The sequence below is a fragment of the Lutra lutra genome, chromosome 7, assembly GCF_902655055.1.
Source record: "Lutra lutra chromosome 7, mLutLut1.2, whole genome shotgun sequence".
In the NCBI taxonomy this organism is placed as follows: domain Eukaryota; kingdom Metazoa; phylum Chordata; class Mammalia; order Carnivora; family Mustelidae; genus Lutra; species Lutra lutra.
In genome coordinates, this window is record NC_062284.1 from 117302797 (window position 1) to 117325052 (window position 22256).

At 40.1% G+C, this 22256-nt stretch overlaps 1 protein-coding gene across 1 annotated transcript in view; it reads left to right on the forward strand.

The window, feature by feature from the left end:
- Positions 1-6995: 6995 nt before the first annotated feature.
- Positions 6996-22256, forward strand: part of TC2N (tandem C2 domains, nuclear) — a 39560-nt gene continuing 24299 nt past the window's right edge. The window contains exons 1-3 of the mRNA XM_047738999.1: positions 6996-7091; positions 19867-19987; positions 21330-21563. Coding sequence (XP_047594955.1) covers positions 19921-19987; positions 21330-21563 — 301 coding nt within the window. The 5' untranslated portion in view covers positions 6996-7091; positions 19867-19920. The remainder of the gene's footprint in view (positions 7092-19866; positions 19988-21329; positions 21564-22256) is intronic.

The window sequence follows — 22256 nt, forward strand, 5'->3', positions numbered from 1 at the left end:
ATACAAAAGTTGGTTTCATCCTTTCTGATGGAGGCATAATACTCCATTGTATGTATGGACCGTATCTTCTTTATCCATTGGTCTGTTGAAGGTCATGCTGGCTCTTTCCACAGTTTGGCGACTATGGCCATTACTGCCATGAACATTGGGGTACATACAGCCCTTCCTTTCACTACATGTGTATCTTTGGGGCAAATACCCAATAGTGCAATTGCAGGGTCATAGGGTAGCTCTATTTTTAATTTCTTTCTTTTTTTTTTTTTAAAGATTTTATTTATTTATTTGACAGAGAGAGATCACAAGTAGACGGAGAGGCAGGCAGAGAGAGAGAGGGAAGCAGGCTCCCCGCTGAGCAGAGAGACCGACGCAGGACTCGATCCCAGGACCCTGAGATCATGACCTGAGCCGAAGGCAGCGGCTTAACCTACTGAGCCACCCAGGCGCCCCTATTTTTAATTTCTTAAGGAATCTCCACACTCTTTTCCAAAGTGGCTGCACCAACTTGCATTCCCACCTACAGTGAATAAAGTCTCTCTTTCATTTGAACCTTCCAAATCTTGTCCAAATTCCTCTTTTGGTCAGTCTAACATAGAACCACAGAGAGAAAGAGATTTTGGAAAATGTAGTTCCAGCTTAAGCAAACTGACACAGTTTAAGCCATTGTACTTGGAGTCCAGAAGAATGCAAAGCCATTTATTTCAGGTGTGAATCATTGCTTCCAACCCATGCAGGGTTCACAGGAAGGGATTTAAATGTCTCTCTGCTTTATTCAGTGAGTCTGGGGACATTTGCTCTGAAATCCTGAGGCAAGTCCACATGATGTGCCCAACCTGTCTTTCATCCTTTTTGGCCCAGCTTCCCATTGAGGTGAGTTGATGCTGTAGTTGATAGAAAATCCTCTTTTTTTCTAAACCCTCTCTTTTTTCCTTTCCTCTTTTATAACCTTTATAACCTTCCTTTGTCCTAGGGGCTGAATATTTTTCATTTAGGCTTCCATGAAACTTGTCAGCCTTTTAATGCTAAGAAGTTTCATTGATTAATGGGGTCTGGAGGAGGAGGATGGCAATGTGTTGGGGAAGGGTTCTGGGGCAAGGACACTGAGAAAAGAGGCCTCCATCATGCTGGATATCTTGGTGGAGCATCTATGATCAGCCATTTTCCCACTGACACCTTAGCTTTAGTGGGTCCTGGTTACCCAGGAGAAAAGATGACAGGAGGAGGAAAAGAAAAAGGAAGAAATTCACCCCACTGCTAGAGTCCCGTTTATTCAGTATGTGTCCAGATTAGTATACGACCTCCCTAATGAGATATTCAAGAGCCTTCAGAGCTTATCTTCTCACTCCTATCTTATATTTCTCAACAAACAGTTGACCCTTGAACAAGGCAAGGTTAGGGATGCTGACCCCTTGAGCATAGAGCTGGGTATAACTTTTGACACCCCCAGAACTTAACTACTAATAGCCTACTGTTGACTGGAAGCTTTACTAATAACATAAATAGTCAATTAACACATATTTTGTATGTTACATGTATTATATGCTCTATTCTTATAATAAAGTAAGCTGGAGAAAAAAAGTGTTACTAAAAATCACAAAGAAGAGAGAACACATTTACAACACTGCACTATAAAAAATTCATGTATAAGTGGATCCGTGCAATTCAAACCCATGTTGTCCAAGAGTCAGCTCTGTACTCCACTTTGAGGGATGCTGGACCTCCTGCAGCTCACTTAGGGAAATTCTTCAAAGTGCATGTAAGAGATTCACAAGGGCTGATAAAGATGATGAAGATGATATCATGAATCTGATTCTATACTAGCTTTCAGGTCAAGATGTCAGCATTCTTTCTTTTTTTTAAGATTTTATTTATTTATTTGAGATAGTGTGCACATGAACAGAGGGAGGGTCAGAGGGAGAGGCAGAAGCAGACTCCCTGCTGAGTAAGGAGCCTAATGCAGGTTTCAATCCCAGGACCCTGAGATCATGACCTGAGCTGAAGGCAGATGCTTAACCAACTGAACCACCCAGGTGCCCCCAGATGTCAACATTCTGATCTGGTGGCCACCTGAGAGAGAGCACATAGAGCTGTGTAGCCATAGAGATATTTGTCCACTTGGGACAAACTTAATGTCTCTATGACCTTAACACTTATGATAAAGTTTCATGTTCCAAGTCTCCTATGCAAAGTCTAGAGCAAAAGACAACAATTTTCTAGTGTCTTAATCTATATGCCACCATTTATGACAGTGTTAATCAGGGTATGTAAAGCTACCCGCTGGGGGGGGGGGGATTCCCCAAATGTTAGTAGTTCATACCATAAATTTTATTTTTCATATACATTATAATCCAGTCAAGAGTAGTGGGTGGTGGGGTGAGCCTTGCTCTTTGAAGTCAGTCAGGGACCTGGTCTTCCATCTGGTTGCTTTTTCAGCTTTAGCAATGGTCTCAGGTAGCCAAGGAATGGGAAGAAGGAGAGAGTGGAGAAGAAGCTTATCAGTTCTTAATTGCCTAGACCCAGAGGTGAAATTTTACCTCTGCTCAAATTCCATCAGTGAGAACTGGCCACATGTATAAGGGGGATGGAAAAGTAATTTAGCTTTATGTTCTGGAAAAGGAATGAATGGTGATCCTTCATGGCTCTGCTGAAATGTCACTTCTCCCCTGAGGCAAGTGCTCAGGGTTGTTCCTGGTACACCATGGGAACTCAAGAATGTGAGTTGCACACGCACATGAATGAATGAATGAATACCTACATATAGGCTTTTTTTTAAAGATTTTATTTATTTATCTGAGACAGAGAGAGCATGAGAGAAGAGAGGTCAGTGGGAGAACAGACTCCCTGCTGAGCAGGGAGTCCAATGCAGGACTTGATCCTAGGACTCTAGGATCATGACCTGAGCTGAAGGCAGTTGCTTAACCAAGTGAGCCACCCACGCGCCCCATAGTCTTCTGTTTTTTAAGGCAGAAAATGAGAAGGAAGAGATTTTGGGGGAAGCAGAAATCTGTTACCCCTTTCGATCCATATGACTATTTATATTGTGAAAAAAAATTTTTTTTAAAGATTTTATTTATTTATTTGTCAGAGAGAGAGGAGCTAGAGGGAGCACAGGAAGAGTGGCAGGCAGAAGCAGAGGGAGAAGCAGGCTCCCTGCCAAGCAAGGAGCCCGATGTGGGACTCGATCCCAGGACGCTGGGATCATGACCTGAGCTGAAGGCAGCTGCTTAACCAACTGAGCCACCCAGGCATCCCTATATTGTGAAATTTTTTTATGAGTGGTCTAAGAGTTCATATTCTTTAAAAAATTTTTTTTCTCATTCATTCCACAGATATTTGAGGGCCTTCTATGTGGCAGGTGCTATGCTAGGTGCTCAGGTTGTCATAATTCCTGTCATTGGTAACTCACATAGGATGAGGTTAGTAGGAAGAGGGAAAAGAAGCTGACAATTGAAATGAGTGTGTAGGAGTCATGACAGAGATATGGATGGGGGGTGGTGGGAGAGCTGAGGTAGGGTACCTAATTCACTCTGGGATGGGTGTTATGAAGGTTCACCTTCCAGAAGAGGTGATACTTCAGCTGAATGAACATGCATTTGTCAACTGATGACTCATAAAATAGGTAAGGGGAACAGTAGTGCAAATACGGCAATTTAGGGAATAACAATTAATCCTGAAGGTCAACAATATGTGGTGGGGGTAGTGGGAGGTGAGGCATTAGGGACTCATGTGATTTCAGGGATTAAGTCATTTGTCTCTATCAAATGAAAGAATAGGGATATCTAAGTAGCAGTGATATTTGCACCAACCCATTATATTTTTCTCCTCAGATCGGCTCCAGTGAATAGAAGACATTAAACATTAAAAACATTAATATTTAACATTAACAATCAACACACAAAAGCCACTCAGAGTATTGCAACAGCCATCACTTTACGGGAAGAGTTTAAACACAAGGACACGGAGAAAGGTGTACAGTGTCCTCCAACCCTGACAATGTAGCCTTGCCTTTGAAAGTGGAACAGGAAGAAGGCCTATTTCAAGGAAAATAAGGGAAATGGTTTCATTGTTTTCAAAGAACTGTATCTGTCTGCAGATTCTTCTAAGTAAGCCTTTTAGATGGAAGGTGGATGGAAACTAAGAACAAATCAGGGAGTGCTTTCTCTTGGGACTCCTCCGTAAGTAAGGAGGTGTTAAGATTGTTCAGTTAGGGAACCAAGTTCTTGCCTAGTTTAATATTACTGAGCATTCACACATTCACTCATTCTTCGTTCATTTAGCACATTCGAGTGACACTTTTGTGTACTGCACTATGATGGCAGGTGCCACAGGAGAGTAAAAGATAGGTAAAGGTCCTTGATCTTGAGAACTAACGCATGCATCTGGAAGTTACTAGTCAAGAATGGGCTCTATTTAAGGGTGTAAGATGATAAAAGATAAATGTTGGCCACTGCCCCTGGTTCCTAGCTGAGAGTCCTAAGACTCATGTAAATTTCCAAGTGACAAGAGCACTAGGAGCATCTTTTGTTCTAATGAGGTGATTCTGTGTGGGCTCCTGGATGAGTCATCAGAAAGACCAAGCCATGATTAGAAACTTGGAATTTCCCGCCTACCCCCGTCCTCCAAAGAAGGGAAAGTGGCTGGAAATAGTAAGTGATTATACCTATGTGAGGAAGCCCCCATAAAATCCCAATAGTGCAGGGGTTGGAGAGCTTCTAGGTTGGCAAACATATCCACACTGGAAGGGTGATAAAGCCCAACTCCAAAGGGACAGAAGCTCCTGTGTTTAAGACCCTTCCAGGCTTTGCCCTAGATATCTCTTCATCTGGCTATTCATCTGTATCCTTTATCATATCCTTTAATAAACTGGTAAAACTAAGTAAGCATTTCCCTGAGTTCTGGGAGATGCTCTCACAAATTAATTGAACCCAATGAAGGTGTGTGTGTGTGGGGGGGGGTCATTAAAACCTCTGATCTATAGCTTGTTGGTCAGAAGCCCAAGAGATAACCTGGGCTTTTGGCTGGCTTGTGATGTTGGTGGTGGGGGCGGTGCGGTGCAGGGAGGCAGTCTTATGGGACTGAGCCTGTGAGATCTGATGCTCTCTCTCTGGCTAAGTAATGTCAGAACCGAGCTAAATTGTAGGACATCTAGCTGGTGTTGCAGAGAATTGTGTGGAGAGGGGGAAAAAACCTCCACACATTTGGTAACCAGAAATGTCATAATGAAAGCGTTTTGTATGAGGAGTCAAGAAGATAGAGGCACAAGAGAAACACAGGAGGAAAGAACTGGGTTTTCCCCTACAACAGGTGGAAAACTGAGTTTTTCTAATACAAAGCATCAGAGAAAAAAAAATATATATATATATATTCTGTTTGTCATTTGACCTTTAAGTATAGCATATCATATACCTATGTACATATATGTACACACATATTTTATATAATATATATTTGAGAGCCTTGGAGTCTGAAGTTCAGAGTCAATCTTGACTCTATACTTGGGCGACCACTATTTGTTTGACTCTCAGTATTTTCAACTGTAAAACAAGGACCATAACAGTGACATCATAATTGTGAGGGTTAAATGAGATGACTCATGTGCGAGCTTTGTGTAAACAGTACAGGACTTTGCAAACATTTGTCACAGAGAAATTATCAAAGGTGAATGTACGAGGGCTTTCAAGCAGTGTTTATCAAACTGTGTGCATCAAATCATTAATGGCCCAGGATGGTGACAGGCATTTCTCAAGAAGATAGTTGTGTGGTGTGTAGGGGAGGCAAAACTTTACCGCTGTCCTTTTAGGATGAAACCTTTTAGGGTTTCTGGCTGGGGCTGAGAGTTAAATTGACATAGATTAAGAAGAGCGAAGCATACGGCGTTTTATAGGTACACAGCAGTACTTGTAGGAAAACATGGATCAAAAGCACTTAGAGCTGAATACTTACATATTAAGTTGGACAAAGGGTGGTAAATAGTGAAAAAGGGGCTTGAGCTGAGGCAGTTAATGGTGAAGTGACTAGGAAGGTTTGTGTGTATTGATTTCCTTTGTCCTCCACTCCCTGTCTCTGGTGATAAGAATGTTCCTTGCCTCCTGGTACAGGGACATCTTTGATTTGCGAGTTTCATCTTCTGCTTTCAGGAAGAAAAAGGAAGGTCAGAGAGATCTTGTATCTGCTGTTTCTCAAGTGCTTTTAACTTAAGAAAGAAAGAAAGAAACAAACAAATAACAACAACACTTATGCCAAAGGGGCATATTTTGGCCTGCCACCTTTCAGGTCAAATACATTTGGGAACTACAGGATGATACCAAGTAAAACAGTATTAGGCCTGTGTGTGGAGGCTCTCAAAAGAGAGTAATTTCAATTTACACCTCATCAGCCTTTCAAAAGCTGAGCCATTCAGCAGCACATCATCTAGGAAGTCACTGAGCAACTTTCTAAGAACAGTGTGGAGATTCCCATCACAAGCATCAAAGGGCCAGCCCACTCCTCGCCAGGGTGCTAGAGCGGATTCCGGCATCATAAGGGGGGCAGAGCGCTGTAGCAGATACTTTTACGATTCCTTCCAACATACCTTTTGCTGGCAAGGTGGTAATAGGTGGAAAGTCACAAAAGGGACGAGAAGGGGGCTGATTCTTAAAGGAACAATACAAGGCAGCGAAGAAAAGTTTCTTGGGTTTCCAAGAAAATGTGCTGCCATACCTCTGGCAAGAAAGACCGCTCCTTCTTCCCTATGCAAAGAGGTTCATCAGGCCAATAACTTTTATGCTATACCTCTTTTAGTTTTTATTCTTCCTTCCGACCCCTCAGCGCCCTCCAAACTTTCCAGAGGGAGAGGAGGGGCTGGGAATGGCGAAGCAGGAGGGGCCGAGGGCGCCGGCCAGGCAAGCTCAGGTATTAGGCCGGGCGGCCCCGCCCTACCCTGCCTCGCCCCGCCCCTCGGCGCACACCTGGGGGGGGGCGGGGCGGACCTGGGGAGGGGGCGGGGCGGACTTGGAGGGGCCGGAGGCGGGGTCTCAGGCCGCGGCCGCACGAGGTGGCAGGGGGCCCCCGGCTCCCGCGGGAGGCCACGACCGAGTGCCCGCTGCCTGCAGGAGGTAACTGGCCTCGCCGCGCGGCGTGGGGCGGGGGCGCCCGGGGAGCCGCGCGTGGAGAACCCGCGCCGGGCGGCAGGTTTCCGGCGGGGAGGGGACTGCGGGATCAGGTGCGCGGTGGGGCCGCTCCGGGGCGCGCAGCGTGGCACGGGCCTGGCGCCGCCGCTGCTGTCCCGGGCCGCCGGGTCGGGCTCCCGGAGTGCGCGGGGGTGGTGCGAGAGCGGCCCCAGCCCCAGCGTGGGAGTCCCTTGTCCCCCGCCCCTACCCTCAGGGGGCGTACTGTTCTGTTTGGGTTTTCATCTCCGTTAACTCTTCAGACTTGTCGCCTGGGGTGGGGGGGCCCCGGGGACCGTTCCCGGGTCTCCTCAGCGACGCCTGCTCTCAGGAGCTTTGGGGGAGGTTTGGGGCCCCTCCACGCCGGCGTTCACCGTGGGAGGGGCGAAGGGGGGGGGCAGTGACTCGGGGAGGGGGCCTCCCCGCCTTACCGGGGTCTGTTCTGCGGGAGCCCCCGGACCGCAGGAAAGGGAGACCCTAGCTAGCTCGGGCGGGGCCGGCCATGCGCCCCTCTCTCTGCCCGGCCCGGGTGTGATCTGGGCAAAGAGGGAACGAGGGAAGCGAACTTCTTTGCCTGGAGAGTCGGATAAGAACAGAGTTCGCTGAGTATCTTTTATCTGTGATGTTTCCGAAACTTTTAGAAGCAGAGAAGGGGTGTTCAAATGTCACTTCCCTATGGTTTTTGCAAAACACGAATTACACACTCGTCTTGATTTTAGATTTGGCTTCTGTCTCTTCCAGTTTTTGTTTTTGTTTTCCTCCTTCTTTGCTTTCGCTTCCTTTAAATAAAAGGGAAACGGTAGGCTGATTTGTGGGGTATACTGTACCCAGATAGATGCCAAGCCAAAAACATTGATTCCTTTAGAATACTTAAAATATAGCATCTGAAAGGATTGCTTTGGTTTTTAGGATACTGTTCTGATTCTCACTCCAGGTAGCCATATAGTAGTTTTTTTTTTTTTCTCTCTGATTAATACTGTAAAAAGTAGCCTGGAAGATATTGAGAGTTAACAACACCCCCCTATTTACCCATATAATATTTTGATATGTAACTTTATTGTGGCTAAAAGCTGCTTTTTCTGGAAGGAAATGTTAATATTGCTTGCCCATGAGAGCTGGGATTGGAGGAGATTTACCTTTTTATGTCTTGTGTTTTGTAGTTTTTGTCAATGACTTTTGTCAACTGGAGGAAAAAGTCTTCATAAGAATTTGTGTTTCTTTAAACGCTTCAAGAAAAATATTTCAAAAGTAGCTCTTGTATTTTATTGGCTCCACTGGAATTATCGTTGTATTCATGAATAAAGGTAACAAATTGAGAGATTAATTTAGGGTGAGAGAAAAGGAGTGAGGTTCTTGTAGAACGTCCAGCAGACCTGTTTGGTTGGCAGATGTGTTGGTATTGGGATTTTCTGACATGAAAATTTGTAAATGTTAGAAGCATGGTGGATTTGGGGTTGTTAGTGCTGTGGGAGTGGAAGAAATCATTCAAGTAAGTAGAGTGAGAAGAGAAGACCAAGGATGGGAAACACCAATATTTAAGAGATGTATAGAGACAGTCGTGGAAAGGGAGGAGAAGTCAGGAAAGGAGGAGGAAAGTCTACCAGACGTAGTTCATAAGAACCACTTTCCTGGAGAAGAAAGAGGTTTAATCAGGAACCACTCTCCTGGAGAGGAAAGAGGTTTAATCAGGAGAGAGATCTATCAGTCTAATGAGTCAGAAGGATCTGGAAAATAGGAACTGATTAAGTGTGTCTTGGCTTTGGTAGTTAGGATAGGAGGTCATTGATCTCAGCAAACACAATTTGAGCAAAATGATAAGGATGGAAGTCAAATATGAATGAATTTGAAGAGTAAATAGAGAATGGAGAAGCAAAGATAAGGAGAGTAGAGTTCTTATTTTGAGAAACAAAGATTAGAAGGAGAAGTGACAGGGTGGTAGAAGGGAGTTTATAGTCCGTTTGGAAGGAATATAAGGACAACAGACTAATACTTTTTTTTTTTTAAAGATTTTATTTATTTATTTGACAGAGATCACAAGTAGGCAGAGAGGCAGGCAGAGAGAGAGAGAGGGAAGCAGGCTCCCCTCCAAGCAGAGGGCCCGATGTGGGGCTCGATCCCAGGACCCTGAGACCATTACCTGAGCCGAAGGCAGAGGCTCAACCCACTGAGCCACCCAGGCGCCCCCAGACTAATACTGTTATGTTAAAGTGCATCTCACGGCATTGTTCATGTCTCAGGTTTAAGTAGGAAAAGCTGAGTGCAAGTAGCTGAGCGTATTGATTAGAACTATTATAAGAAAGATTTTCATCTTTCCCCATTCAAATTATGACCACTGTCGTAGTGGTATTTTGGTCTGGTGGGTTCAGGTGTTATCAGTGGTATAAGAACACTTTCACAAACTGTGTTCAATGGCATTTCATCTGAGTTCCTGTACTGTGATACTCCCATTGTACATTTAAGACATGTGATTCTTACTTGTATATCTCCATGATTCTTCCCAATATTTTATGTAGAAATCAGATATTTTGGTTAAATCAGAATTCATGAGGCATATGTCAGGGGCTCTGCTTCAATTATTATTATACATTCAAGGGATAACGCTCTTAGGTGAAAATTTCTTTATAATGGGCTTTACTTCAATCATCATTGAAAGTTTAATTTTTTTATTGCTGTTCAGACACAGTGTTTTATGTGTATTTATGTTTGGAATATGAAAACAATAGCTAAAATGGAAGAGGCCAAAAATCCAGTGTTGCCAAGGGTATAGAGCACCTGGAACTCTTGTACTCTGCTGGTAGAAGTGTAAATTGGTGAATCATTTTGGAAAAATATATCAACTACGGCAGATCAAGTGCATAAACTATGTTCAAGCTATACCTGACAAAATTCTAGAACATGCAGACTAGTTGAAAGCAATAGAAAACCATTTAGTGGTTACTTGAGGATGAGGCAAGGGAAAGTAAGGAGGGATGTATTGGAAAAAGGTGTGAGAAAACTTTTGGGGTTGGTGGGTTATTCATTTTCTTGATTGTGAAGATGCTTTTACAAATGTATACATATGTTTGACTCATGAAATTATACATTTTATTTATTTATTTATTAAAAAAAAAGATTTTATTTATTTGACAGAGATCACAAGTAGGCAGAGAGGCAGGCACCCCGAAATTGTACATTTTAAATATGTGCAATTTACTGCAAGTTAGTACTTAACTAAGGCTGTAAAAAAAGTAAATAAAATCGTGGAAGAAAACGCACTATTATTTTTTCTTTTCCTTTCTTCTAAAGATATTTATTCATTTATTGGACAGAGAGAGACACAGCGGGAGACGGAACACAAGCAGGGGGGAGTGGGAGAGGGAGAAGCAGGCTCCCTGCTGAGCAGGGAGCAAGATATGATATGGGCTCAATCCCAGGACTCTGGGATCATGGCCTGAGCTGAAGGCAGATGCTTAATGGCTGAGCCACCCAGGAGCCCTCTTTCTTTTTTAAAAGATTTTATTTATTTATTTGAGAGAGAGAGAGCACGAGCAGGGGGCAGGAGGATGGGCAGGGGGCAGGAGGATGGGCAGGGAGAGGGATAGGGAAAAGTAGAAGCAGACTCCCCACTGAGTAGTAACCCTGATGTGGGGGTTTGATCCCAGGACCCTGAAATCATGACCTGAGCCTAAGGCAGATGTTTAGCTGACTGAGCCACCCCCGTGCCCCTACTTTTTTCTTTCAAATATTATCGTTATCTTAAGGTGATTGGATTATTGATAATTTTTATTTTTTTCATATAGTTTTAAGTATTTTTCATATTTGCTGCCATGGCTATTATGCATTTCTTTAATTTTTAAGTGAGAAATTATTTCATATGTACAAAATAGTACTTTTGACACATCCGTAGATTTAGAGTACAAATAAAAGCCACTGTACTGGGGTGCCTGAGTGGCTCAGTGGGTGGAGCTTCTGCCTTCGGCTGGGGTCGTGATCCCGGGGTCCTGGGATCGAGCTCCGCATCGGGCTCTCTGTTCAGCGGGGAGCCTGCTTCCCTTCCTCTCTCTGCCTGCCTCTCTGCCTACTTGTGATCTCTGTCAAATAAATAAATAAAAATCTTTAAAAAAAAAGCCACTGTACTTATATCATGCTTTAGAGCTAATACGTTGTCAGTATTTTCAAAGCCCTGATTTTATCTTTTTCTCTGCATCTTTTTTTTTCCACACTCCTTGATTTTCTATATAGTTTTGCTACATAGGTGTGTATTCATAAATAATATAAAGTTTAGTTTTGTCTATTCCATGACTTTTTTTGCACATTATATTTATGAGACTCATTGATATTGATGTTATAGTTCATTTACTTTTTATTGTTCTATGTCATTCCATTGTATGACTTTACCATCGTTTATCCATCTCCCTGTTAATGGATATCTAGAGGTGTTTTCAGTTTTCTTTTTTTTTTTATTTAATTTTTACTTTTTGCCATTAAAAACTTCTATTATGGCCTTTTTTTTTTTTTTTAAGATTTTATCCATTTACTTGAGAGAGGGTGTGTGAGTAGGGGGAGGGGCAGAGGGAGAAGGAGAAGCAGACTTCCCACTGAGCACAGAACCCAGCACGGGGGCTTGATCCTGGGACCCTGAGATTAAGACCCAAGCTGAAGGCAAATGCCCAGCTGACTGAGCCACCCAGACGCACCTGTTAGGGCCATTCTAATCCATGTCTCTGCCTAGGAGTAGAGTTGTGGGTCTTCTGTTCTGCTAGATAATGCTGAATTGTTTTATAAAGTGGTTGTACCAGTTTATACTTTCACAGGCAGTGTGTTAAGTGTTCATTTTTTAAAAAAAAATTTTTTTAATTTGACAGACAGAGATCACAAGTAAGGCAGAGAGTCAGGCAGAGAGAGAGAGAAGAGGAAGCAGCAGGCTCCTTACTGAGCAGAGAGCCCGATGTGGGGCTTGATCCCGGGACCCCAGGATCATGACCTGAGCCGAAGGCAGAGGCTTTAACCCACTAAGCCACCCAGGCACCCCTTAAGTGTTCATTTTGTTCACTTCCTCAACATTTGAGACATTTGTACAGTATTTGTAGTTATCTGAATTGTTTCTTTTCAACAGTCTGGTGGATGAGAATGGTACTCCTTTAGAGGTTTAGTTTACATTTCCCAAACCTTCCAGACATCATGAGATGTCTGTTTTTTGCCTATTTTTTTTAACTTTTATAATTTGATTTCTAGAAGTTGTTTTTATTTATTTGTGGTACTAATTCTTATCAGTTATGCATGTGGCAAATATCTTTTCCCCAATAAGTGGCTTGTCTTACTTTATGTGGTGTTTTTTCTATTCGTTTACTTTATGTGGTTTTTGGTGGATGCAGTGTATAGTGTAGTTGAATGTGTCAGCCTTTTCCTTTACAGTTTGTGATTTTGGCATCTTGTTTGACACATCTATCTCTCCCTTGAGGTTGTAAAGATACAGTCTGATATTTTCTTCTGAAAGCTTTAAAATACTGCCTTTCATATTTTTTATGTCTTTAATCCATGTGGCATTGATTTTTGTGTGGTGTGAGGTGGGGATCCAGTTTCATTTTTTTTCATTATGGGTAATCAGTGTTTCCCAGAATCATTTACTGAATATTCTGGTTTTCCTCCCAGTGATCTATAAGCATCATATGTCAAGTTTCTATATATGTGTGTATATGTTTCTTTGTTTGGTCTCTTTGTGTATCCTTGCCTGAAATCTTATTTACTATAGTTGTGTAAAGAGACAGGATACCTAAAAGAATGAGTCATCTACTCATAGTTCTTTTAAAACTAGACTCCCCTTCAAATTAATTTTTTTCTAAAGTAGACTTTTCTTTGGAATATATTTTTAATCTTAAATATCTACTGTAATCCACTGAGGTCACAAATAATACTGAAGCTACTTTACTTTTTTATCATTTATTTAATTTTTTTAGAGAGGGAAATGGGGTAGGGACGGAGGAGAGAGAGAGAGAGAGTGCGAGCGAGTGAGAGAGAAAGAAAATCTTAAGCAGGCTCCGCTCCCAGCATGGAGCCCCACATGGGGCTTGATCTCACAACCCTGAGATCATGGTGCTGAAATTGAGAGTTGTATGCTTAACTGACTGAGCCACCCAGATGCTCTGTAAAACTGAAGCTACTTTAATGTAGACTGTATCAGGCTGTCTTTGGTTTTTGCAAATCCTGTCCTAACTCACTGGAGTTCATTTTAACTTGAGAAGTAAATATAGAATTTTCATTTTGGGAATATAGTTAAGATATTTAGGAAAACCTTCACACTGCAAATAGCTAAGAATATTTATTTAAATTTTTAAAAAAGGTACTTAGGAATTAATATGCCAAAATATAAAAGAAAGCTGAAAATCTGAGAGTAAAGGAGCCCTTAAGTCTTATTTGCTCTGAGAGCATTTGCTAAACTGGGGGAACTTAATTAGATTTGATTAAGAACTTGGTGAATTTGTAGGAGGCATAGTTAGAAGTCAGCCCTGGGCTTTTTCAAGGCAAGCTAACAAAAGACTCTCTGCCTTTAATTCTGAGATTCCCAAGGTGTGTGGTGTCAAGGACTAAAACTCACCCTACCTCTTTCAAAGATCTGTAAGGAAAGTTGCCTTGATGCCAAGTAAAATGAGGGAAGAAAACCTGTCCTCGGGAAATTTTAATAACCAGTGCATGGGCAGTGGTAGGGCCTGGTTCACGTCACCTTGGTGGTCCAAAAACATTTCATGATGTAATTTTTTTAATATCTTAGTTTTCTTTATATATAATTCACATACCATAAAATTCACCCTTTTGAGGTGTACAGTTCAGTGGTTTTTTATGTGTTCACAAAGCTATGCAACTATCATCACTAATTCTAGAACATTTTTCTTTAGCCCGGAAAGAAACGTACACATTAATAGTCACTCCTCATTTCCTCCTCTCCCCCCAACCCCTGGCAGTCACTGCTGTACTTTCAGTTTCTATGGCTTTGCTTATTCTGGGCGTTTCATATTAATGAAATGATACAATATGTGGTCTTTTGTGTCTTGCCTTTTTCACTTAGCATAATGGTTTTAAGGTCTATCCATGTTGTAACACAAATCAGTATTTCATTCCTTTTAATGGCGGAATAAGATTCCCTTCTGTGGGTGTAACATTTTATTTTTCTGTATGTTAGGTGATGGACATTTGGGTCATAGTCACTTTTTGGCTATTATGAATGATAATAATAATATAATGCTGCCATGAACATTTGTGTACAAGTTTTTGTGTGGATATATATTTTTCATTCTCGTAGTATAAAAGACCTAGGGAGTGAATTCTTGGGTCATATGGTAATTCTGTTTTTAAGTTTTTGAGGAACTGGTGAACCATTTTCCAGAGCAGTTGCACTATTTTTCATTCTCACCAACAATCAGTGAGGATTCCAGTTTCTCCATATCTTTGCCAACACTTGTTTTTGTCTATCTTTTTGATTATAGCCATCCTAAGTGTATGTGGATTGGTATCTCATTGTGGTTTTCATTTGCATTTCCCTAATAACTGATGGTGTTAAGCACCTTTTCATGTGTTTATTGGGTATTTATCTGTCTCTGGAGAAATATCTATTCACATCCTTTGCCCATTTTTCAACTAGGGTCTATGTCGAGGTATGAATTTAAAATGATTTGGTAAGGGGCACCTGTGTGGCTCAGTCAGTTAAGCATCTGACTCTTGATTTCGGCTCAATTCTTGATCTCAGGGTTGTGAGTTCAAGCCTGATGTTGGGCTCCGTGCTGGGCATGGAGCCTGCTAAAATAAAATAAAATAAAATAAAATAAAATAAAATGGTAAACAAATGCAGATATTCTCTGAGAGTATATTTTCATCTTTGGCTTAAAAAAGTTCTACAAGTAAAATTTCAAGGTCACTGAATAATTTGTCAAAGATAGTCAAATGCACAGGAAATAAGACAACCTGAATAAGAATTAGCAGAAATAACAGATAGACATAAACTTACAAAATCTTACATATTGGAATTGCCAGTCATAGATTATTAAAATAACCATTATGGGGGGATACCTGGGTGGCTCAGTCAGAAGAGCAATCTAATTCTTGCTTTCAGCTCAGCTCATCATCTCAGTGTTGTGAGCGCCCTGCTCAGCAGGGAGTCTGCTTGAGATTCTCTCTCCCTCTCCCTCTGCCCTTCCTCCCCCAACTCAAATAATTAAATAAAGCTTAAAAATTTAAATAACTATGATGGGCTATATTTAATAAAATAAAAGCCAAGTTCTTTTTTTTTTTTTCTAGTCACTTTTGAGATTTCCTCTTTATCACCAGTTTTGACCCATGTTGTTATAATGTGTCTTGGCGTGGTTTTCTTCATATTTCCTATGCTTGATGTTTGTTGAGGTTCTTAGATCTGTGGTTGGTAGTTTCAAATTTGAAGAATGTTGATATTGTTTCTTCAAATATTTTTTTCTGCCTCCCCCATCTCCTTCATGGACTTCGGTTACATGTATATTAGGCTGTTGGAAATTGTCCCATGGGCCACAGATGCTCTTTTGTCTTTATTCTTCTTTGTTCTTTGTTTCATTTTGGGTAATTTCCTTAACTATATCTTCAAGTTCATTAAACTTTTTTTTGGCAATATCTGATCTGCTTTTAATCCCATCCAGTGTATTTTCCATCTCAGATACTGTAATTTTCATCTTTAGAAGTTGGGTCTTTTTTTTCTATCTTTCATGTCACTTCTTTTTGAACATATAGAGCCAGTCAGATGGTTTTAATATTCTTAAATGTCCATGTTATTTCTAGGTGGGACCCAGATTTGATTTTTCTTTTCTTTTCTTTTCTTTTCTTTTCTTTCTTTCTTTCTTTCTTTCTTTCTTTCTTTCTTTCTTTCTTTTTCTTTCTTTTTTTTTGCATGTTTGGGAATTTTTTATTAGATGCCAGAATTGTACTTTGTGTGCTGGATGTTATTTAGATTTTTATTAATTTTTTTTTTTTTTTTTTTTTTGCTTTGGAACATAGTTTTTTTGAAAATGGTTTGATCCTTTTGAGTCTTGCTTTTTAAATTTGTTAGGTGGAAAGCAGACTAGCATTTAGGGCTCTTTATTTCTCACTAAGGAAACCAGACCCTTCTGAGTATTCTACCCAATATCCTGTGAATTATGTGGTTTCCCAGTTTGGTTGGTGGGGACAGGCATTAATACCAACATTCATGGGTGTTGGTATGGTTTTTGTAATCTTTTCTGGTAGTCTTTGCCCAGACTTGTAATTTGCTTGCACACATGCTCTGATCAGTACTCTGCTGGGTACTGGAGTGGGACCTTCTACTGACGTTGTGGTTCTCCATACACCTTTCTGCCCTCTAGGAGTTGTCCAAGCAAACTCTGTCTGCTTTATTCTTATTCATGGAAACTTGTTTCCTTTCCTGCATTCCTCCCCCATAGTCCCCAGTTCATTATCTTAAAGGTCATCCACCTTTTCCCCAGAAGCAGTAATCGTTTTTAAGCAGTCCTCCCACAGCCCTCTCAAGTATTTGCAGGCTGACTGGGGTCAGAAATGTGGTTTGATGAATTTATTAAGAGTTTTTATATGAGCTGGTTGTTCTGCTTTTTTCCCTTATCTATCAACTACATAGCTGATTTCCTATTATATTCCCAGCATCATATAGGGTGCTAAGTGTGAAGTAGAAACTAAGTATATATTGCTTCTGAAAAGTTTATATTCTAGACGGGGAGAGAGAACAAGTGGTACAAATGTCAAGAAAAATATAAATTTTTTTTAAAGTTCACTAGATGTTTACAAATGAGAGAAATTAATATAGTCTGAGTGGTCAAGGAATGCATTCTTTAAACTAGGGCTGAGAAGGGATTTTGAAAATATATAAATTTCTAAAAAATATTTATTTTAGAAAGGGAGAGAGAAAATGAGCTGGGGCAGGAGCAAAGAGAGAGGGACAGGCCGACTCACTCTGAGTGCAGGGGGCCCGATCTCATGACCCTGAGATCATGACCTGAGCCAAAATCAAGAGTTGGATGCTCCACCAACTGAGCCACCCAAGTGCCCTGAAAATGTATAAATTTTTTAAAAACAAATTTGTTACAAGATGATAATGGAACAAAAGATGCTGTTTATAAAGGACATATACTTAACAAGGAAAGTTCTGCACTTATATGAAAAAAACTGTAAAAACTCCCAAAGATACAAATGCAGTTTTGAACAAATGTTCTGGGTAGGCATACACAACATCTAAAGAAGGTCAGGTTTTTCTAAAATCATTTATAAATGTAACAGAATCCTAATGAAAATACCATTCGGTTTTTTCTCCTGGGGCTAGACAGATTATGAAGTTTATTTGCAAGAACTGATAAGCAGGATAGATAGGAAAACCTTGAAATTGAAAACCAGTAGGGATGGGAGCTAGCCCTCTTACATACGTAAGCCTGTTGTTATAAGCCATTATAATTTTAAAATGTGGTACAGGAAAAGACAGACCAAGTGCAGAGAATAGAAAATACAGAAATAAGCCCAATTTTATATAGAAATTTAGTCTGTAATAAAGACAGCATTCTAAAATCATTGACGAAAATATGGAATTTTAAGTAAATGGTGATGTTTTGATACCAGAATAGCCAATTGGGAAAGGAAGGATTGGCTCTACTTCTCATAATGCATACCAGGCTGTTAGTATAGAAGGTAGTAACACCGTGCTAAGTATTAGAAGAAACCATGAGTGAAGTCTTTTATGACCTATGTATGAGGAAAACTTTCTTGTGACTCCAAATCCAGAAGCAAAAAGGGAAAACACAGATAAGTAAAACTACATGTGTGTGTATCCAAACACTCGTATGTTTCTATTTATCTGTGTGTATATATATTTATATATACACTTATTTATACACACACATTCTCTTCCTTTCTCAGCAGAGAATACCATAACAAGGCAATGATACACTGGAAGAATGTTTGCCACTTAATATCATGGATAATGTGTTAATCTCTCAAATATATAAAAATCCTCTAAAACTGAGGCAGAAATGACCAAAATAGCTTTATAGAAAGATGAGCAAGAGATAATGAACAGGGAATTCATAGAAACAAATACAGATTAGCCTTTTATGAAAAGGTGCCCACCTTCACACTGAAAGAGATGCAAATTAAAACAACACAAGATGGGGTGCCTGGGTGGCTCAGTGGGTTAAGCCTCTGCCTTCCATTCAGGTCATAATCCTAGGGTCCTGGGATTGAGTTCTCTGCTTAGCAGGGAGCCTGCTTCCTCCTCTCTCTCTCTCTCTCTGCCTGCCTCTCTGCCTACTTGTGATCTGTGTCTGTCAAATAAATAAATAAAATCTTAAAAAAAAAAAACCACACACACAACATGAGATACCATTTCTTTCCCGTCGGATGGGCAAAAGTCCAGCATTTTGACAAATTGTTGGTGACCGTGTTTGGAAGCAGAGCTCGGGTATTACACTGAGAAGATGCAGCTTATGACCTGCTAAAGGGGGAGGTGTAAGTCATCTCTGGGGGTTGGTGGTAGCTCCCTCATCATCTGAGTTCCTGCTTTGGGGAAGTGGAAACCCCCCGGGGTTGATTTGATTAAAGGCGCCATTTCAGTACACCCACACAAAAGAAGTAAAGTCAGAAGATTTGTTACTTACAGATCCCAGAAACAATTGGGGACACAGAGATGAATTAAGAATTGCTATGAATTGATAACTCTTTAGTCTGGGTGATAGGGGTTTTCTTATACCATTTTATCATCTTTTGTAAACATTTGAAATTTCCCATGAAAAATGTATGGAGTATAAGTATGCATAAATGAAGAGAGTGCATTTGGAATTAAGTCAGTGAGGCCAGGGTGGGCAATTGGATGTGAAGTTCTTCAACAATTTTATGTTCCTGATTAATTTATAACAGACTCCTGGGGCACCTGACTGGCTTAGTTGGTATAGCACGTGACTCTTGATCTTGGGGTTGTAAATTCAAACCCCATGTTGGGTGACGAGATTACTTAAAAAAAAAAAGTAAAAAAAAAAAAAAGAAAGTAAAATAAAACCGACTCCCTTTATTTCCAATTTATGGAAATTTGTTATTTGTGGTTTAGGTAGCTGGTATCTGAGTGTGTGTGGATGTATGTAATACTCTTTGTGTAATTCTAAATGTTAAACCAACTTATAAAGTATGAAGTTGTTTATTGGCCCCATTATAGGATCTTTGGATTTCCAAAAGAATTGATGTGGAGGAAGTAAAATTTTTCTCACACTTTTTATGTGTGCCATATTTTCTTGGAGATTTTGCTTGGGCATTGATTTGGATATACCTGGCAAAAAGGAAAATTGAGGGTGGAATTTTTTTTAATAAATTATTTTTAATTAACATATAATGCATTATTTGCCTCAGGGGTACAGGTCTGTGAATTGTCAGGCTTATACACTTCCCAGCACTCACCCTCCCCAATGTCCATAACCAGTGGCTTTAACCCACTGAGCCACTGAGACACCCCAATTTTTCTTCTTTTTTTCCAGATTTAACATTGAGATCGTTCAGTTAGTGATTTTTTAGTATGTCACTTTAATAACTTATAAGGAGCCTGGCTCATACAAAATTACATATAAGATGAAAAATCTATCTTCCTCTAAACATTTTTGCTTTGTATCCCTCATTCATCTTAGAAAGACAGATAATATGACTTATTTAGTGATACCTAATGGCATTAAGCATGATCATGTTAACTTGTTTTCTATTCTACCAACAGATTAATACTAAAATTGGAAGTTTATCAATTGCTGAATATTGGAAATTGGATGTAATGGCAGCAGAATTTATAAAGAGTTGCTGTAGAGGATGTTTCTATGGTGACACAGAAAAACATAATTGTGAGTTTGGCTTCTTTTGACTTCAACAAACATGTATTTAGTGTCTTTTTTATTTGTGGCATTTTATAATATAAAGATAAGTGAGACGTATTTCCTAACTTCATGGGGGAGACAGAAACATAAATAAGAGGCATAGTAGGTAAGTATTAAAGTACCCTGAGGTCTGGAGGGAGAGAGATAAATTCAACATTAACCCCGGAGACACCATGGGACATTACCAGGGAGAGGATGGCATTTGGTATGGGAGTCTAGAGAGGATTTCGGCAGCTGGGTCGGAAGAAGGAAGTAAGAGAAGGTAAAAATTGGACCTGGGTGTGAGAGGTGGCTGACATTGTACAGGCAAAGGCAGGGAAAGAAAAGTGTTGGGTGTGTTTGGGGACAGTATACTCTGGCAAATGCTTTCATTTGAATAAAGACGATTTCTAGTTTACGAACAGTGCATTAAAAAACTGCCTTTCACAAATGAAAGACTACTGGAGAGGAGACCCATTATTTCATCAAGACCCCACATTTATAAAGGACTCCTGGAGAGTTCCCTTTCAATTGCATGGTCTCCTCCTCTCTTCTGACTTGTGACGGGAACTTTATTTTTCTCTGGCTTTCTCTTGTATTCCTTCATCTAGAGTATAGCTTCCTAGTATATGTGAGTATGAAGGCTTCTTTTTGCATTAAAACATTTCATAATTCCTACACAGTAGTAGTTGTACTTTCGTTTCTGAAGTCAACAGACAATACTAATTGTACATAAGAGATGAACTCTGGGTGTCCTTTACATCCCCATCCGAAGTCATCAGCCTTTGAGACAGGGACAAAATGGGTCACAGAAGCTAGAACAGGGAAAGTTGCCATTATATTAGGGTAAAAATACATTTTTTTTTTGTAATTGGGTGAAGTTTTTGTAGACTTGGAGACCTTTAGCTTCTTTTCAGAATACTTTTATATATTTAAGACTGATGTTAACCACCAGTACTGACAACAAGAATTGCTTTGTTGACAGTATTTTACTTAAAAGCATCATGGAATTAACTACAAAATAAACTTGTTTTCCATCTGTGAACTCTTTTGTAGGAATGAGTTTCTTTAAAAACTGCTTTTACCATTATGATAAGTTGGTATACTTCAGAAATAGTATATTAATTTCTCAAATATTGCCTGGACAGAATTAATGTAGATTCCAGAAGTGCTTGATAGGAAAACTACGTAGAGGTTTCTATATTAGCAGTTTGTTCTAAAATGATGAAGTAAGTACCAAAGTTTGCTAACTTTAGATTATTAGAGATAACTCTACATTCATATTTGTGATTTTTCTTTTTTCTTTTGTTTTTTCTTCTTTTACATGCAGTTTCCAGGGAGAGAGACTTTCAAGCAGCAGTCTCAGAGACTCAGGATACCCCTGTCTCTGTCCCTCCGTTGACTGCTGTTTCGGTAAAGCCTCAGGTTGGCTGTACTGAGGATTACTTGCTTTCCAAATTACCATCTGATGGCAAAGACGTACCATTTGTGGTGCCCAGGTTTAAGCTCTCATATGTTCAGCCCAGGGTACCAGGAACTCTGTCACATCTGGAGGAACTTGAAGGTAAAAAAATGACACGCAGGATTTAAAGATCAACGCATAGCATTTAAATGCTATTGTTTCTGTGATTTTGCTCTTTTATAACTTGAGAGTTTTAAAATTTTTTATGTATAACTTTTTATTTTATTTTTTTTTGTTTTGCTCTTTCTGCAGAGGAACTTAATGTATAATATTTTTGAAAGGTCCCATTATGAAATCTGATCACAACCAACACACATTTGTGTGTAGATGTGGCCTTTTAAAAAAAATTTAAAATCAATTAACATATAGTGTATTGTTAAAGAGTTTAGTGATTCATCAGTTGCATTTAACACCCAGTGCTCATTCCATCACATGCCCTCCTTAATGCCCATCACCCAATCACCCCATCCCCCCACCCACTTCCCCTCCAGCAACCCTAAGTTTGTTTCCTATGATTAAGTGTCTCTTGTGGTTTGTCTCTCTGGTTTCATCTTTTTTTTTTCTTCCCTTCCTCTGTGTTCATCTGTTCTGTTTCTTAAATTCCACAGATGAATGAAATCATAGGATATTTGTCTTTCTCTGACTGACTTATTTTGCTTAGCATAATATTCTAGTTCCATCCACGTCCTTGCAAATGGTAAGTTTTTTTTTTTTTTTTGAATGACTGAGTAATATTCCATTGTATATGCAACTTCTCAGTCTAAATAGCCACTTGAGTGAGATAGATTCATTGGG